The sequence below is a fragment of the Grampus griseus genome (genome assembly GCF_964374135.1).
Source record: "Grampus griseus genome assembly, chromosome: 15".
Taxonomy (NCBI): Eukaryota; Metazoa; Chordata; class Mammalia; order Artiodactyla; family Delphinidae; genus Grampus; species Grampus griseus.
In genome coordinates this window covers 35,446,323-35,461,678 of record NC_139009.1, presented here as the reverse complement: position 1 = coordinate 35,461,678, position 15,356 = coordinate 35,446,323, and the positions used below count along the sequence as shown (strand labels likewise).

At 38.9% G+C, this 15,356-nt stretch overlaps 1 protein-coding gene across 1 annotated transcript in view; it reads right to left on the bottom strand.

Annotated features, from left to right (window-relative positions):
• The window catches only part of SLC3A1 (solute carrier family 3 member 1), a 36,288-nt gene extending 22,603 nt beyond the window's left edge, over nucleotides 1-13,685 (bottom strand). Inside the window, exons 1-6 of the mRNA XM_082672084.1 lie at nucleotides 13,623-13,685; nucleotides 13,334-13,410; nucleotides 8,460-8,921; nucleotides 5,507-5,686; nucleotides 5,214-5,368; nucleotides 2,480-2,605 (exon numbers count right to left, since the gene is read on the bottom strand). Of these exons, the coding sequence (XP_082528210.1) occupies nucleotides 2,480-2,605; nucleotides 5,214-5,368; nucleotides 5,507-5,686; nucleotides 8,460-8,889 (891 nt within the window). The 5' untranslated portion in view covers nucleotides 8,890-8,921; nucleotides 13,334-13,410; nucleotides 13,623-13,685. The remainder of the gene's footprint in view (nucleotides 1-2,479; nucleotides 2,606-5,213; nucleotides 5,369-5,506; nucleotides 5,687-8,459; nucleotides 8,922-13,333; nucleotides 13,411-13,622) is intronic.
• Nucleotides 13,686-15,356: the final 1,671 nt, after the last annotated feature.

Below are 15,356 nucleotides of genomic sequence, written 5' to 3'. Positions count from 1 at the left end.
GATGAGAGAATAATCTTTTGTAAACACATGCTGCCGGGATAACTGGATAGCTACATGGAAAAGAATGAAGTTAGACTCCCTATCACCATATACAAAAATGAACGAAAACTGGACCAGAGACCTAAGTGTAAAAGCTAAAACTACAAAACTCTTCTAAGGAAAACATGAGTTAAATCTTCATGACCTTGGGTTAGGCAATGGTTCTTAAATGTGACACTAAAAGCATAAGCAAGAAAAGAAAAAAACATAAGTTGGACATCATAACAGTTAAAAACCCTTGTGCTTCAAAGGGCACCATCGAGAAAGTAAAAGGACAACCTACAGAAAGGAAGAAAATTAACTGCAAATCACATATCCAGAATACATAAAGAACTCTTACAACTTGGCAAAAAAGACAAATAACACAATTTTAAATGGACAAAGGATGTGAATGGACATTTCTCCAAAGAAAATATACAAACAAACTATAATCACATGAAAAGATGCTCAACATCATCAGGGAAACGCAAATCCAAACCACAGTGAAATACCACTTCGCACCTACCAGGATGACTGTAATCAAAGATACAGACAATAACAAGTGTTGGTGAGGATGCAGAGAAAATGGAAACTTCATATACTGCTAGTAAAAATGTAAAATGGTCCAGCTGCTTTGGAAAACAGTTTCTCAAATAGTTAAATACAAATTATAAATATAGATACAAATCATAGACATTTAGATAGGTACTGTATGATTCGATTTATGTGAAATGTCCAGAACAGCATATCCCTTGAGGCAGAAAGTAGCTTAGTGGTTGCCAGGGCCCAGGGGGAGACAATGAGGGGACCATGGGAGTGACTTCGAGTGGGTATGGGGTTTCTTCTGGAGGTGATGGAAATGTTCTGAAATCAGTAGTGATACTTGCATTACTCTGTGAATGTACTAAAACCCCTGACTTATACACTTGAAAGGTGTGAATTTTATGGTATGTGAATTACACCTCAATAAAGCTGTTATTTAAAAACAAAACAAGAACAGACTAAGGGGTGCAGGTGTTGTCAGTGACTCCAACTTGGCAGCCTGCATCCTCTCTATTTGGCTGATGTGGTGAACTGTAGAAAGGGACCCACGGCTACCTGTCCCGTTCTGTTTGGGTCTCCTCCTGACCTACCTCAGAGCACTACCCCACTAACCTAAATTCTTGCCCATCAGAGCTGAAGCAGCAGCAGTAATGGAAACAACAATATGGCTAATGTTTATTCTGAATTATGTGCCACGTGCTGCTGGAACTGCCACCACACAGGTGTGAGCCCCATCAGCTCTCACCTGGGCGCTGAGGGAGCTCTCCCGTCCTGTCTCTAACTCAGCACGCGTCCCTTACAGCAGCAACCACTGCCCCGCGGCATCAGCTCCCACCCTCGTTTTTGCACCCCAGTTCCCTTACTCTCTCCCTCATTTCACTGCAGTGCATTGATGGGGTTGCCAGATAAAATACAGAACAACCAGTTAAGCCTTCATTTCAGATAAACAGTGAATAATTTTTTAGTAGAAGAATGTCTCAAATATGGTACTTCTCTGTTTAACTGAAATTAAAATTTAACTGAGTGTCCTGTAATTTTACTTGCTGTATCTGGCAGCCCTGCACACCGGCCCCCAGACCGTTTCTAAAACATGTGGAGCTCAGTCTCCCCCAAAGAATTTTGCATTTGCTCTTCTCTCTGCCTGAAATTCTCTTCCCCCAGATGTTCACATGACTCCCTTTCAAATGTCAGGTTTTTGTGCAAATGGGACCTCAATATAGTGGTGTCTCTGAGCCAACTTCTCCCTGGCACTCCGAGGCTCTTTACCCTAAGCCTTCATCACCACCTGACATGTTATATATTTAGTTGTTAATTGTCTGCCTTCCCCTCAGGATACTGGGAATTCCTTGAGGGCAGGGCTTTGATGCCCTGCTTCATTCCCATTGCTTAGAACAGGACCTGGCATGGAGCAGACAATAAGTTGATATTTACTGAGTGAATACAGAAGTGTTTTGCATGGGTTATCTCATCTAATGTTCCTAAAAGTTCTCTGAGACAAAGACTGCAATCAATCCTGTTTCATGGATGAGGGATCCAAGACACGCAAAAGCCAAATAACTCGCCCAGAAGCCCCCTGCAGCCAGTGGTGGGCTGGGTCCGGACACAGGAGCTGGACCCCCCGAGCCCCTGTTCTGGCCCCGCCTCACCGCACCAGGTCATTGTCACAGGCAGATGAGCACCTCAGAGCTAAGGCAACAGGCGTTTCTGCCTCCCTCCCACTTTGATTATTTGGGTTAGAGGAAGGAAGGAGCCACTGACATATCTAAGAGTCTGTATTTGCTTCAGACACCTTAATCCCAGAACTGAATTGCACTGCTTGATTTTGCCCACATAGTTACTGTTTTTTAACATGAAGTATATCGAATAACCATTTAAGCACCCATGTAACAGAGAAGTTTGTGTGGGTGTCTATACTCACTTTTATTTCTTCTTGAACATCAGGATTACGGAAATTTAAATCAGGTTGCTCTTTCGTAAACTGATGAAAATAGCATTGGTTTCGTACTTCATCAAAGTGCCAACTGGAGTTTCCATATACACTTAACTAGAAAACAGAAAATAGCAAATCAGTTGCTTAGCACGGTTCCTATGATGGTATCGCCCACAAAGGAATGATCATTGCCATCCCGGCCCCTTGAGGACTGAGTGCACGAATCCCCAGAATTTTTTTTCTAGCGGGAGCACTAGGTAAATTAATTCCCAAAAATGCCATCCACTGGCCTAATGCCCCCCAAGTGTGGTTGGTTGTGATGTGTTTGTACAGTAGAAGCTGTTCCCAACAACCACAACATGAAACCAATGCTCTCAAAGGCAGGACAAAGGCCAGCTTAAGGAGCAGACATTTCTAATATATTTCCTTGAATCTTCTATCCAGGCTCTGGAATCCTGTTTGTGAAGAAAAGCAAATGGTGCCCAATTTGGGAGAAAGACATATTGTATTGGTCTTGGAGCTTGAATCCAGAGACAGCAAGTGTTTAAACTGTATCCTTAGAAAAGTATTAGAATCATTCAAATTAAAACTCTACTAGTCCTCGGGAATAAAAGAAATCTAGCAACTTCAAGTGTTGGTTCCCAGCTGCGTTTGACATGGGTACAGCTTTCCTCCTTCTAGAAATGCTCATGTCCGTGGCATTTCCAGAAGGAGGAACTTGTGTGAGGGTTCCTCAGGGCTCTGTCTTGAGCCATTTGTTCATTTCACACTAAAGAGAACATCTGGACAGCATTTACAAACTGAGGGATTTTGCATAATATTTTCTTTTTAGTTGGAAGACCTAGTCACACTGGGTCCACATTTCCATGGCAACAACTGGCCCAAGCTAAGTAGTAGCTGATGCCTTTTGAGGAAACATACTCTCGCCAGATCACCTCATGGCCCACCTGGATACAAACCAGGATAAGATTTATACGGTATATATCAGTATACAGAAAGATCAGTATACAAAATACAAAAAAAAAAAAAAAAAACTCCACAAATCTATTTCAAAGGGACAAACAATCCAACAAAAAACTGGGGAAAGAAACCATTAAACAGACGTTCCACAGAAGTGGAAGCTCAAGTGAATAAATGGATGAAAAGGTGTTCAACATCATTAGTAATTAGGCAACTACTACATTAATAACTAGTAATTAGATAAATAATCATTAGCAATTAGAGAAATGTAAAATTAAGACCTCAGTGTAATTAGATAATAATCATTAGCAATTAGAGAAATGTAAAATTAAGACCAATTTATGTTCACTCGGTAAAAATTAGACTAGATCCAGTCCACAGCCCTTTCATGTATTAGTTGTGAACCAGGGCAATGCGCTTAACATTTCTCTGCCTTGGTCTATTCATCTGCAAAATAGGAATTAAAGCCTAACTCATAAGATTGTAGGGTGAATTAAATAAATTAATGAATATAAAACACTTAGCACAGAGCCTGGCACACAGTAAGCATCTAGCAAATGTTTGCTAATGTCATCATCACTTTCAAAGGTGGTGGATCAGGGAAAAGAAAAATTAGGGAGATGAAAGTGCCAGGACTTGCTAAAGGCCTGTTCACCAGGCTGCACATTACTGCCATTCATGGAACCTGGGATACGGGAGGTTGGAGGAGAAGATCACACAGTCGGCTTTGACACGTGTCCTTTGAGTGCCCTTGGGTCATCTAAAAGTTGATGCCCAGGAGTCAGCCTCTTTAAATGTTTATGGAGGTCAAGAAGGAGGCCCTGGAGGGGGGACAGACGATCCAGAGGAAAAGGCTCCGCAGAAAGCAGGAGAGAAGGTGAGCTAGAGTGGGCAGAGGGACTGTCCTGGGACAAGAGTAGAGTTGCCAGATAAAATATAAGACACCCAATTAAATCTGAATTTCAGATAAACAACAAATACTGTTTTAGTGTAAGTATGTCCCATGCAATATGTTACACTAAAAAATTATGCACTGTTTATCTAAAGCTCAGATTTCACTGGGCTTCCTGAATTTTCATTTGTAAGTCTGGTAACCCCAGACAGGAGAGACATGGTCTCAGCTGCAAAAGAAGTGACTAGGAAGAGGGTGGGAATGGGGGCAGGTGTGATGGCTTCTGTTCTTTCTTTAAAGTAGAGTTTGCTGCCGAGAGTGATAAGATGGGGAGAAGGCAAGAGGCGGGAGGGTATGTTGATCAGCTGGATTTAGTAAACTTCCCCCAAACGAATGGCTGGATCAGTTCAGGTGGGGACAATGAGTGTGTCCAGAGGCTTAGACACCGAGGTTCAGGTAAAGAGAAAATGGATGGTTGGGTTTATTTATGGCTAGTGTTTTGTTCGACAGTGGAGTCAAAAAGCCAGAAAGGCAAAGGGGTCTGAAGAGTAGCAAGACAGTTACTGAACAAATAGGACATGGAGTTTAAGCTGGACAGAGTGGGAAGTAAAGGAAGAAGACATTAATAGAGAGCATAGGTTTTAATTTGCTGAAATACATCAGCTCTACAATAAAATGAAAACTCCAGATCCAAAATCAAATGATTAGGAGGCTTGGGACTTTATTTCTATTTCTTTGGGAAACTTGTTCCCCTTCCCATAAACTATACCCATCATTTTTTTTTCTTTTAACAGGGCTTTGTAAATAACCAGTTTAATCACTAAAGAGCTGCCCATTTTCCCTCTGTTAATCAAGCACATCGGTACTCACCCAGTTGTTGGGCGGTATGGTTTTGCCATTTGCACGGGTACAGTCATGCCAGATATAATAATCAGTATATTTCCCTGTCCGGTTCCGACTCCATTGAAACCAAGCATGTTTATCACTGGTGTGGTTTGGTATGAAATCGATGATTAATTTTAAACCTAATGAATGAAAACATTTCAAATGTTAGGACAAGATTGTATTAGAATAATGTAACAGTGAAGGAAAAAATGCTTTAAGTTAAGCATTTGGAGAAATGCTTTTCTTAACCCATCCCACCCACCTTCCATTCAATTTACCTTTATCATGTATGGCTGCAACCAGATTCTCAAAATTTTTCATTGTTCCGAAAATGGGATCGATTTCTCGGAAATCTTCAACACCATGTCGGAAATCTTTAAGGGATGATTTATAAAATGAAGTAATCCAAAGAGTTTTTATATTTAAAGTTGTGATGTAATCTAGCTTATCTTGAATACCTGAATGAAAAAGTCAAAGTCATGAAAAATAAAGTTTGGGTTTTTTTAGTTGAAGGATTAAAAATAAAAGGAATAGGTCTAAGGTGGAAATATTTATATTGAGACAGAAATATTTAGAATTTGTTGAATATGGGTGAAATTCAAATAGCAAGGTCTAGTTCTACCAACAACAGCAAATTAATCTTCTAGCAATAACCTTTGACCTTTAACATCAATGCATAACATTTAAAAAAATCTGTCTGTGGCTTGTTCATATTTTATACTTAAAACCAAGACTACACTATTGTTAATTTATTCTACACATGGTTTTTGAGCACCTAATCCAAGCCAGATGCTGGGCTAAGTGCCAAGGTACGAAGAAGAATAATACATGGCCCCTCATGGTCAAGTGGTCTGTGTTGCACTGTCCAGTGTGTAGCCACTTGCCATGTGGCTATCAAGCACTGGCAGTGTGACTAGTTTGAATTGAGATATGCTGTAAATGTAAAACACACGCTGAAAAAAAAAAGAAAAAAAAAAAACACACGCTGGACTTTGAAGACTCAGTATGAAGAGAAAGAATGTAAAATAGCTCATTTATATTTTTATATTGATTATATGTTGAAGTGATACAGTGGATGTGTTGGAGTATACAAAGTATATTATTAAAATTAATTTCACTCATTTCTTTTTGCTTTTTTAATGTGGCTTCTAGAAAACTGACAATTACCTATGTGATCCACATTCTATTTCCTTTGGATATTGCTGAAGCCAAGAATTTATACAGAAGAGAATTCTAGAGTTGGCTGAGAAGAGATATGGGAATGAAACTGTACTTGGGACCTCGTAGGATAATTAGCAGATAGTGGCATGGGGTGGGGGGTGGGGGGGGGGGCGGTGCTTCTAGTTCAGAGTCCTAAATGCAGAGCCAGAGTTGAGTTTAGTATTCAGCCTCCAGTAACTTTCTGTGGGACTCTATGTGGCTCCCTACAATCAGCCTGTCCGAGGTCACAGAGACCAAAGCACAAAGTCCCCTGACTCCTGGCCTTGGGGCTCTTCCCCTGTAACAGGCTGCTTATCTTTGTCCTCATTGTACCTCAGTTCCCCTATGTGGGTGGCTGTCAGACCACACAGAGTGTCAAAAGGCAACAAAAGAATTTTAAGGCAGATTTAAGTCAGAATTTTGATTTATATCAAAAACCAGCACAAAGGAACAGGATGATAAAAACAGAGGCTGAACAGACACAAAGTAAACAAGGGATCTCCTAGGCCCACATTCCAGGGGACAGAAGGCAGTAAACTGAACTGAAACCTGGAACATTTTCTTCAAGTAATAACAACAAAAACCCCTCGAAAAAACCCAAAAAAACCCCTCAACCTCAAGGAAAAATACCTATTAATTATAGGAAGCAGCCAGTCCTTCAAGGAAAAGTTACTGGAAATGGCAAATGTGAGAGGTGATTAGAAGTTGCCCTTTGCAGGAGAATTTAGATAGAGATTACAGAGGGAGGGCCAGGAAGTGGGGAGTATATTTTTGGGTTTAGGGTTTTGGGCTCTATTCCATCAAAACATCACTTTGCAAAGCATTTCCTTTGAAAGAAGCAGGTGCTAGGACCATGCTGGGGGCTGGGGGTTGGAAGGAAACTCACCCAGACACTTACAAGGCAGTATCAGAGGTGCTGCTCCTGCAAAGCACCACAAGAGCTCTGGGGAGGGGAGTGCACCCACTGATCGGGAGGTTAAATACAGATTAATGAAGGAAGTGGGTTTGAACTGCATCTTGAAGGACAGAAAATAGTTCATTTAGCTAAGATGCAGGATGACTTTAAAAAGAGAAAAATTATATGAGTGTGAAAAAGAAAAGCCTTTTATTAGTTATCAGGAAAGTTGGAGATTTCAAGAGTGTATTTATAACATTTTAAAGTTTGATTAAGCTCATTTCCACTTCCCATACTCTATTAAATCATTCTGTTTTGTCTTCTTCAAGCCAAATATCATTATCAAAAATTACCTTATTAGTTTATTTGTTCCTTATTGTTGCCCTTAACTAGGGTGACCATATCAACCAATCCAATCTGCCTGGGACAGTTCCTGTGTATGGTTTGTGTCCTTGTTTACACAATAAATAATTAGGACATTCCACACATAACACACTAGGAAATTATTAGCATAACTTTAAATTTTTTTAACTTTTTTTATTAATATGGATATTGTTTTTAAATAATCCTTAATTCAAGTAATGACCAACCCACTCTGTACCTTTTCTTCTTTCCTTCATTTCTCAGAATTTAAGCTTTAGAGACTCAGCCTACACATTTTAAAGACATCACTTAATCTTTTTCTAAAATATTATTTATGCTTTGTTCACCAATCAGAAACTCTCCACCAGATTGCCAATCCAGCCACTGTGCACACTGGAAAAGGAATGCTAAACAGTCACTCTGAGATAACCACCTCTAAAGTGCACAGAAGCAGGACACATTTCAAGAGGAAACTTGCCCACGTAGGAAGTTAGAATGGATGACCAACTACGCAAAGGTTCCTAGCAGGCAATAAACTAAACAGCTCTTTGGGGGCTCAAAGGGCTCCAGCAAGTAACCTTTCATCATATGGGAAGAACTGTTGGGCTCTGTTGAGGGGCTTTTAAACATCATCAACAAGGAGAAACGTGGCGTGACCAGTCATACTGGATGGAATGTGCTTACCGCACAACCCAGGCATAATGCCCTTCAAGAACTGAAAGAGTCCTCTACAACCTCATCTCGGACACGCCCCAAACTCTCAAGGCACGCACCTTTTAGATCTCCGTTCCCATCCTTGTCGCTGTCCTTGAAAGACCTCGGGTAGATCCGGTACATGGGCCCCGCCTGCCACCAGTCCAGGCACTTCGGAGAGATGGCAATGATGCCTATGGTGGCCCCAGTGAGCACGAGCACAGAAGCCACGGTGAGCCAGAAGAGGATCTCCCGGGGCACCCGGTAGCGGGCCTGGCCCGAGAACCGGAACAGTACCTCCTTGGGCATCCCCGCGTAGGGCCGCACATCCTTCAAGTCGGGCTCCGCAGGGCCAAAGATGTCCACGGCATTGTGCTGTGGGCTGTCCTCTGGGCTGCCTGGGTCCGGGTCCGTCTCCAAGATGTCTTCATTTTGTACAAACCCGTTGTTTGTCCGGCCTCCCTTCATACTCATTCCAATGGAATCTCTCTTGCCTTTATCCTCAGCCATGTTTCACAATCTTATCCCTGCGGAGTGCCTTCCTGCAGTAACAAAAGTGGGAAGGGAACTCGCTGAATTGCTTGGTCGTGTTAACGAGCTTTGCGTGGTTTATGAATAAACTTGGCTGGACTTTGCCCAGCCAAGGAAGAAAGGGTAAAGGTAAAGGGAGTTTTAAAAAATTCTCTTTACACCTGTGAGGCTGATGAAACTATAGTCACTACACTGAGGGATTCATTTCTGGACTGGGACCTGGGCATAGAGGAGGGCAAATGGGAAGAGGACACAGGGTTCCATTGCAATTTAAGGTGTTACTTGATGGAGTACACAGATGTTCAAAGCAGCATTATTCACAACAGTCAAAAGGTGGAAACAAGCCAAGTGTCTATCAATGGATGAATGGACAAACAAAATGTGACATATGCCTTAAAAAGGAATGAAATTCTGACCATGTGCTACAACATGGATGAACCTTGAAGACATTATGCTAAGTGAAGGAAGCCAGACACAAAAGGATAGATATGGTCTGAGTCCACTTATATGAAGTACTTAGACAAATTCATAGAGATCGAGAGCAGAACTGTAGTTACCGGGAGTTGGAAGGAGGGGGGTAATGGGGAGTTTTTGTTTAATGGATATAAAGTTTCCATTTCGGCTGATGAAAAGTTCTGGAGGTGGCTGCACACCAATGTAAATGTACTTAATGCCACTGAATTGTACACTTACAGATTCTTAAAGTGGTAAATTTTATATTATGTATATTTTACCACAATAAAAAAATAGCTTACATTTCTTTTTTCTTTTTAGCTAGCTCTGAGAAAAAGAAACAAACATCAAATTTTGCAAGGGGAAACAGGCTTTTTATTTTTTGTTTTGAAGGTCTCTTCTCCTATAAATGCAAGAGGAAGAGGATTTGGAGGCAGGGAACAACAAAACCTTTGTTACTAAAGCTATTTTATTTTATCTCAATTCAAGCCAACCTGATAAATACCTATTTGTATGCTCAATTTGACCCCAGGTGCCTTCAGTTTTTTCAGTTTTTCCTATTTTCAGAAGAGGAGATGGCTGTCCATTCTTGGAAGCACTTTTCAAAGTGGGAGAGGCAGAATGAGGAATTCCATGTCTAGCAAGTTCAAGTGCTTTATTATAGGTAAACAGTTCTTAATGCGAGCATTAAGAGTTGTTGAATCATTTACAAGTATAAAATACAAATTTGCAACCCTGAGGAAACTGCATTAAAGTTAGGTGTGCTTTCCTAGAAGATTATCAAACCTTAAAAGAATGCAATGATTCATGGCTTCCATTTAATCAGTGGCACATATAATAAACACCTCTATGACTCATTTGATCAAATAAGAATTTTTTTCTTTTAAATGAGGAAAGTTATATGAATTCTTAATATTATTGTTATTTTGTAGAGTTACTTAGAAGCAGTAATTGGTACAGAGGAATGAGCGATTTGATTTTCACTAAGTTATTTTTAAAAATGAGTAAATCCCAATATCTAGCTCGTTGAATGCATCCAATAAGTGGCATCTCTCATCATTATTAATTAGGCATGTTGTATATTTTTTTTAATTAAAGGAACTTAACTTTTATGTCTTCAAATTGCTTCATCACTCAAACACATAATGGTAATTTTCACAAAAGACGCTAACTGAAATGCAGTTACTATTTGGGGATAAAAAACAAAATGCAAAAATACCCCTAGTTTTACAATAATTTTAAATTATAAAAATAACTTTTAATTATAAATACTTAAGTTCTAAGTATTCAATCATACAAATGCAAAGAAAACTCTACATCATAACAATACAATTTCATGACAGAAATGTCCCATTTTGACCTCTCCACATTTTATTAAAAATAACAATAACAGGGGCTTCCCTGATGGTGCAGTGGTTAAGAATCCACCCGCCAATGCAGGGGACATGTGTTCGAGCCCTGGTCCAGGAAGATCCCTCATGCCGTGGAGCAACTAAGCCCGTGAGCCACAACTACTGAGCCTGCGCTCTAGAGCCCGCGAGCCACAGCTACTAAGCCCATGTGCCACAACTACTGAAGCCCACCCCCCTAGAGCCCGTGCTCTGCAACAAGAGAAGACACTGCAACGAGGAGCCCGTGCACCGCAACGAAGAGCAACCCCGGCTCACCGCAACCAGAGAAAGCCCACGCACAGCAATGAAGGCCCAACATAACCAAAAATAAATAAATAAATTTATAAATAAAATACAGTAACAACAATAATACTTCGAACTTCCAGAATATGCAAACTAGAATCTTTTAAAAAACAATCTGGAATAATCATCTGGTCTCTGGTGGGAGGATCATTTAAACAATAAAAGCAATTACAAAAGAAGATTGAATTGGCTGAATAAAATTTTTGAATTTTTTATATCACAAAGCATACTAATTGAAGAGCTTATGACAAATTGGGAAATGCATTGGTAATAAATACGCCAAAGAACTTGTTTTTAACATTAAAGATATGCATATATTGTTCAACATATTTTTACATATATGAAATTTCATAATATCAATTTTACAATGTCAGTAGGAAACGTGAAAAAAGAATGTAAACATATTTAACACAAATCAACTCACTAACGTTAGAGAAATAAATAAGCATTTTCAATCACATTGGCAAAGAATTTCTAAAAGATTACAGTACTGATAAGGACCCAGTGTAAACTGACATAATAATTCTGGAAAGTAATCTGGCATTTAACATTTTCAGAGGCTAAAAATAAATAAATGGGGCTAGCTCTACTGGATTTTAAAATAAAAACTCCAGAAAAATGAAGAGTTGTTACTGAAGAAGGGTAAGTCAAAAGATCAATTGAACAGATTGGAGTCATCAAAAATGGACCCCTACTCCCTATACAGAAGGGAATTTAGAATATGACAAGTGAGGAAGTCAGTGAGGAAAAGAGAGATTTTTTAGTAAGTGATGTTGGACAATTGGATAAGGAGAGGAAGTATAATATGATCAGAATCATGTGGGAAGAAATAGCACACACATTTGTGCATGCATGTTGAATTTCAGCTAGTGGTTGCCTGGAGGCTGAGAATAAGAGAATGAGGATGAGAATCCTTGGACTTAACGCTTTTCTTGTACCTATACTTGGACTTATACTTTACCCTGAGTTATCTGTCCTTAGCATATATGACTTTCATAATAAAAAGAGGGGAGAAAATGTTCATATCCTTTAACTCAGCAACTCCACTTCCAAAACTCTATCTTAAGGAAATAATTCAGGACAGGGACAAAAGTTTATGAATAATAGGCTTATTAATTAGTGTTATTTATTACAACAAATATTGGGAACAACCAACATGTTCAAGACTAGCTAAGTAAATTATTGTACATCCATGTTATGGAATATTAGTCATTGAGCATATTTTCGAGGATTTTTAATGACATGGAAGAAATCCCACATTATTGCATTGAGTGGGGAAAATGCAGGCTATAAAGTAGTTGTCCTGATTATGTAAAAAAATTTTTTTCATGTAGATTTGTAAAGTCCTATTAGAAAAAGTGTTTACAGTGTTTATCTCTGGGTTCTAAGATTATGCGTGATACCCATTTTGTTCTTTAAACTTTTTCTGATTTTTCTGTAATGAATATGTATTACTCGTCCATTAGAAAAAATGTAAGTTAGGAAACCCTGAGTTTGGAGTCTCCCTAGAACTTCCAGTCAGGTGCTAGAGTTCAGTTTAAGGTGACTCCTCCTAACATCAGCCATCCAAAATTCATAAATATCCCATACTCAAGATTTAAACTAAAGAGAGAAAAAAAAAAGCAAACTTCAAAAAGCAGAAAGAAAACATGGATTCAATGAACAAGTATGGAAACACTGGAGAGAAGAGGAAGTTGGCGGCAATTCGGAAAAGATAGCCACAAAGTTAAGAATTCCCAACAAATACAAGGTATCAGTATTACTTACTTTCAAGGTGACTTAGAAGGAAATATTGATTGTAGAAAGCCAAACACACTGACTGTTAAAACTTCTAAACATGAATAAGGAACAAGAACACTAAGGAAGCTTTAAGAGCTAACTCTGATAATCAAAACAAAGAATCAGAGAGAATGAAGATAATCTCTCAGGAAATTCAAATCCCAGGTGAGTTACACAATCACAATAATAAAGCAAAGAAGAATGAACTATCTAGAAAACAGATAACAGAACAATGGAGGCTATCACAGGACCCAGAAACATCCTGCAATTAAACAGAAACAAACATATAGAAAGCAGTAATCAATTAAAAAATGTATTTTTATATTATATATATGTATTTTAAAATATATATGTACTAGGATTCATTAAATGAATTTTAAAGCCATTCACTCATAAAGACTTCCACTCAGCAGCAAACCCACCAAAATAACTTACAGTATATAACCTGTCAGATTAGTAAACATTTAAAATAGAAAGATTTGCCATATTGCATTTACCTGTTTATAGCCTCTGTGATCTAAGGGTAGGATCTGCTGCATAGTCATCTTTAAGTTCCCAGCATCCAGTTCAGTGCCTGGTAGATTATTAAATGAATAAAAGTAGTTACTTAAAGATAGATAGACCTAACCCTATGCTGAAGAAAAAGGGGGGGATGAAAAAAGAGGGGAGGAGGGGGAGCAGGAGGATTAGAAGGAAGAGGTGGAGAGGGGAGGGGGGAAAAAGAAAAGTGGAAAGTACATTCTGCACAAAAATGTAGATTTTTATCACTTAGCCAAATGTTCTTACCTTGACACAGTTTCATGAGTGAAATTTTAAGTCAGAAGAAGTGAGATTCAAGCTTGCCTCCACTACTTGCTCTCTGTTTGATCTTGGACAAAATTTTCTCTGAGCCTCTGTTACCTCAGCTGTAAAACAGTTTTAAGTAGAAGGAAACACTAAAATAGATTTGTCCCAGCTAGAGAAGGAAGTTCAATTTATATAATCATTGAAATCAAAGGAAAATATCTAAACATGTTTTTGCTGGAAGTTAAACTATTTTAAAACATTTTTATAACAAAGTATAACAAAACAAATAGCAAAAGAAATGTTAACAACTTGAAAATGTGACAGATGTCAGGACAAAACCTTACTATTTCTACATATAAAGAATGAATGCAAACCTTTAAAATCAGTAGCTAAATTACATTCAATAAGATTAAAAAGGATTGCAAATTATATATAAGAAATTAACATCACATAAAAGTAACTGAAAAAAAGTACCTTTCTGAAGGAATTAAAGAATACAAATTAAAACATTAAGGTACATGATAGATTAATTGTATTAGTAGCTAATTAATGGCATCCCTGTATCCCTTAATGGTCTTTTGCCCCATCATTCCTTAGTCCCTTGACACACGGAGTCTGGACTTAGACGTATGGCTTGCTTTGGCCAATGACACAAAAAGAAACTTGACACAAAAAGAGGCTTTAAAAAGTGCTCCTCTTCTAGATCACTGCCATCACGGGTAGATTAGGTCCAGGCTGGTCTGCTGCAGGATGTGGGAGATAATGGGAAGGACTCTGGAGTCTTCCCATCGAGGGTCCTCTAGATTAGCCAGTCCCCAGGCAGCCAGCCATTTGACCACAGATGCTTGAGTGAGTCCAGCCAGGACCAGTGTTCAAACTGGCCTATGAACAACTGTAATGTCATGAAAATTAGTAAATGGTTGGGTTACTTTTTGGCTTTGACCTTTAAAAAACAGACTGATTGAGGGATAATTGACATACAATAAACTGCACTCTGAAGTATACGATTTGATGTTTTAACATGTGTATATATCCATGAAAGCATCACCACAATCAAAATAATGAACATGTCCATCACCTGCAAAAGTGTCCTCTTGCCCCTTCGTAGTCCCTCCCTCCTACCCCTCCCTGCACCTCACCCTCACCCGCCACAGCCTATGCCTGTCCCTGCTTTCTGATCTGCTTTCTATCACTATAGATTAGTTTGCATTTTCTGGATTTTTATATAAACGGAATCATCCATACAGTATGTAACTTTTGTCTGGTTTCTTTTACTCAGCATAATTATTTGGACATTTATCCAACTTGTATGTATCAATATTTCATTCATTTTTATTAACTAACACTTTTTTTTTAGAGGAAGCTGTGGTTTTACAGAAAAATTGAACAGAAACTACAGAGAGTTTCCATATACCCCTCTCTTCTCTTCTACGTCTGCAGTTTCTCTTATTATTAGCATCTTGCATTAGCATGGTACATTTGATGTACAATTGATGAACCAATATTGATACATTATTAACTATAGTCCCTGGTTTGCATCAAGGTTCACTCTTCGCGCTGTACAGTTCTGAGCGTTTTGACAAATGCACAGTCATGTATCCACCTTTATAGTGTCATAATGGAATTGTTTCGCTTTCTCGAAAATACCCTGTGCTTCACATATTCATCCCTCCATCCCCCTGAACCCCTGGCAACCACTGATCTTTTTACTGTCTCTATAGCTTTGCCTTTTCC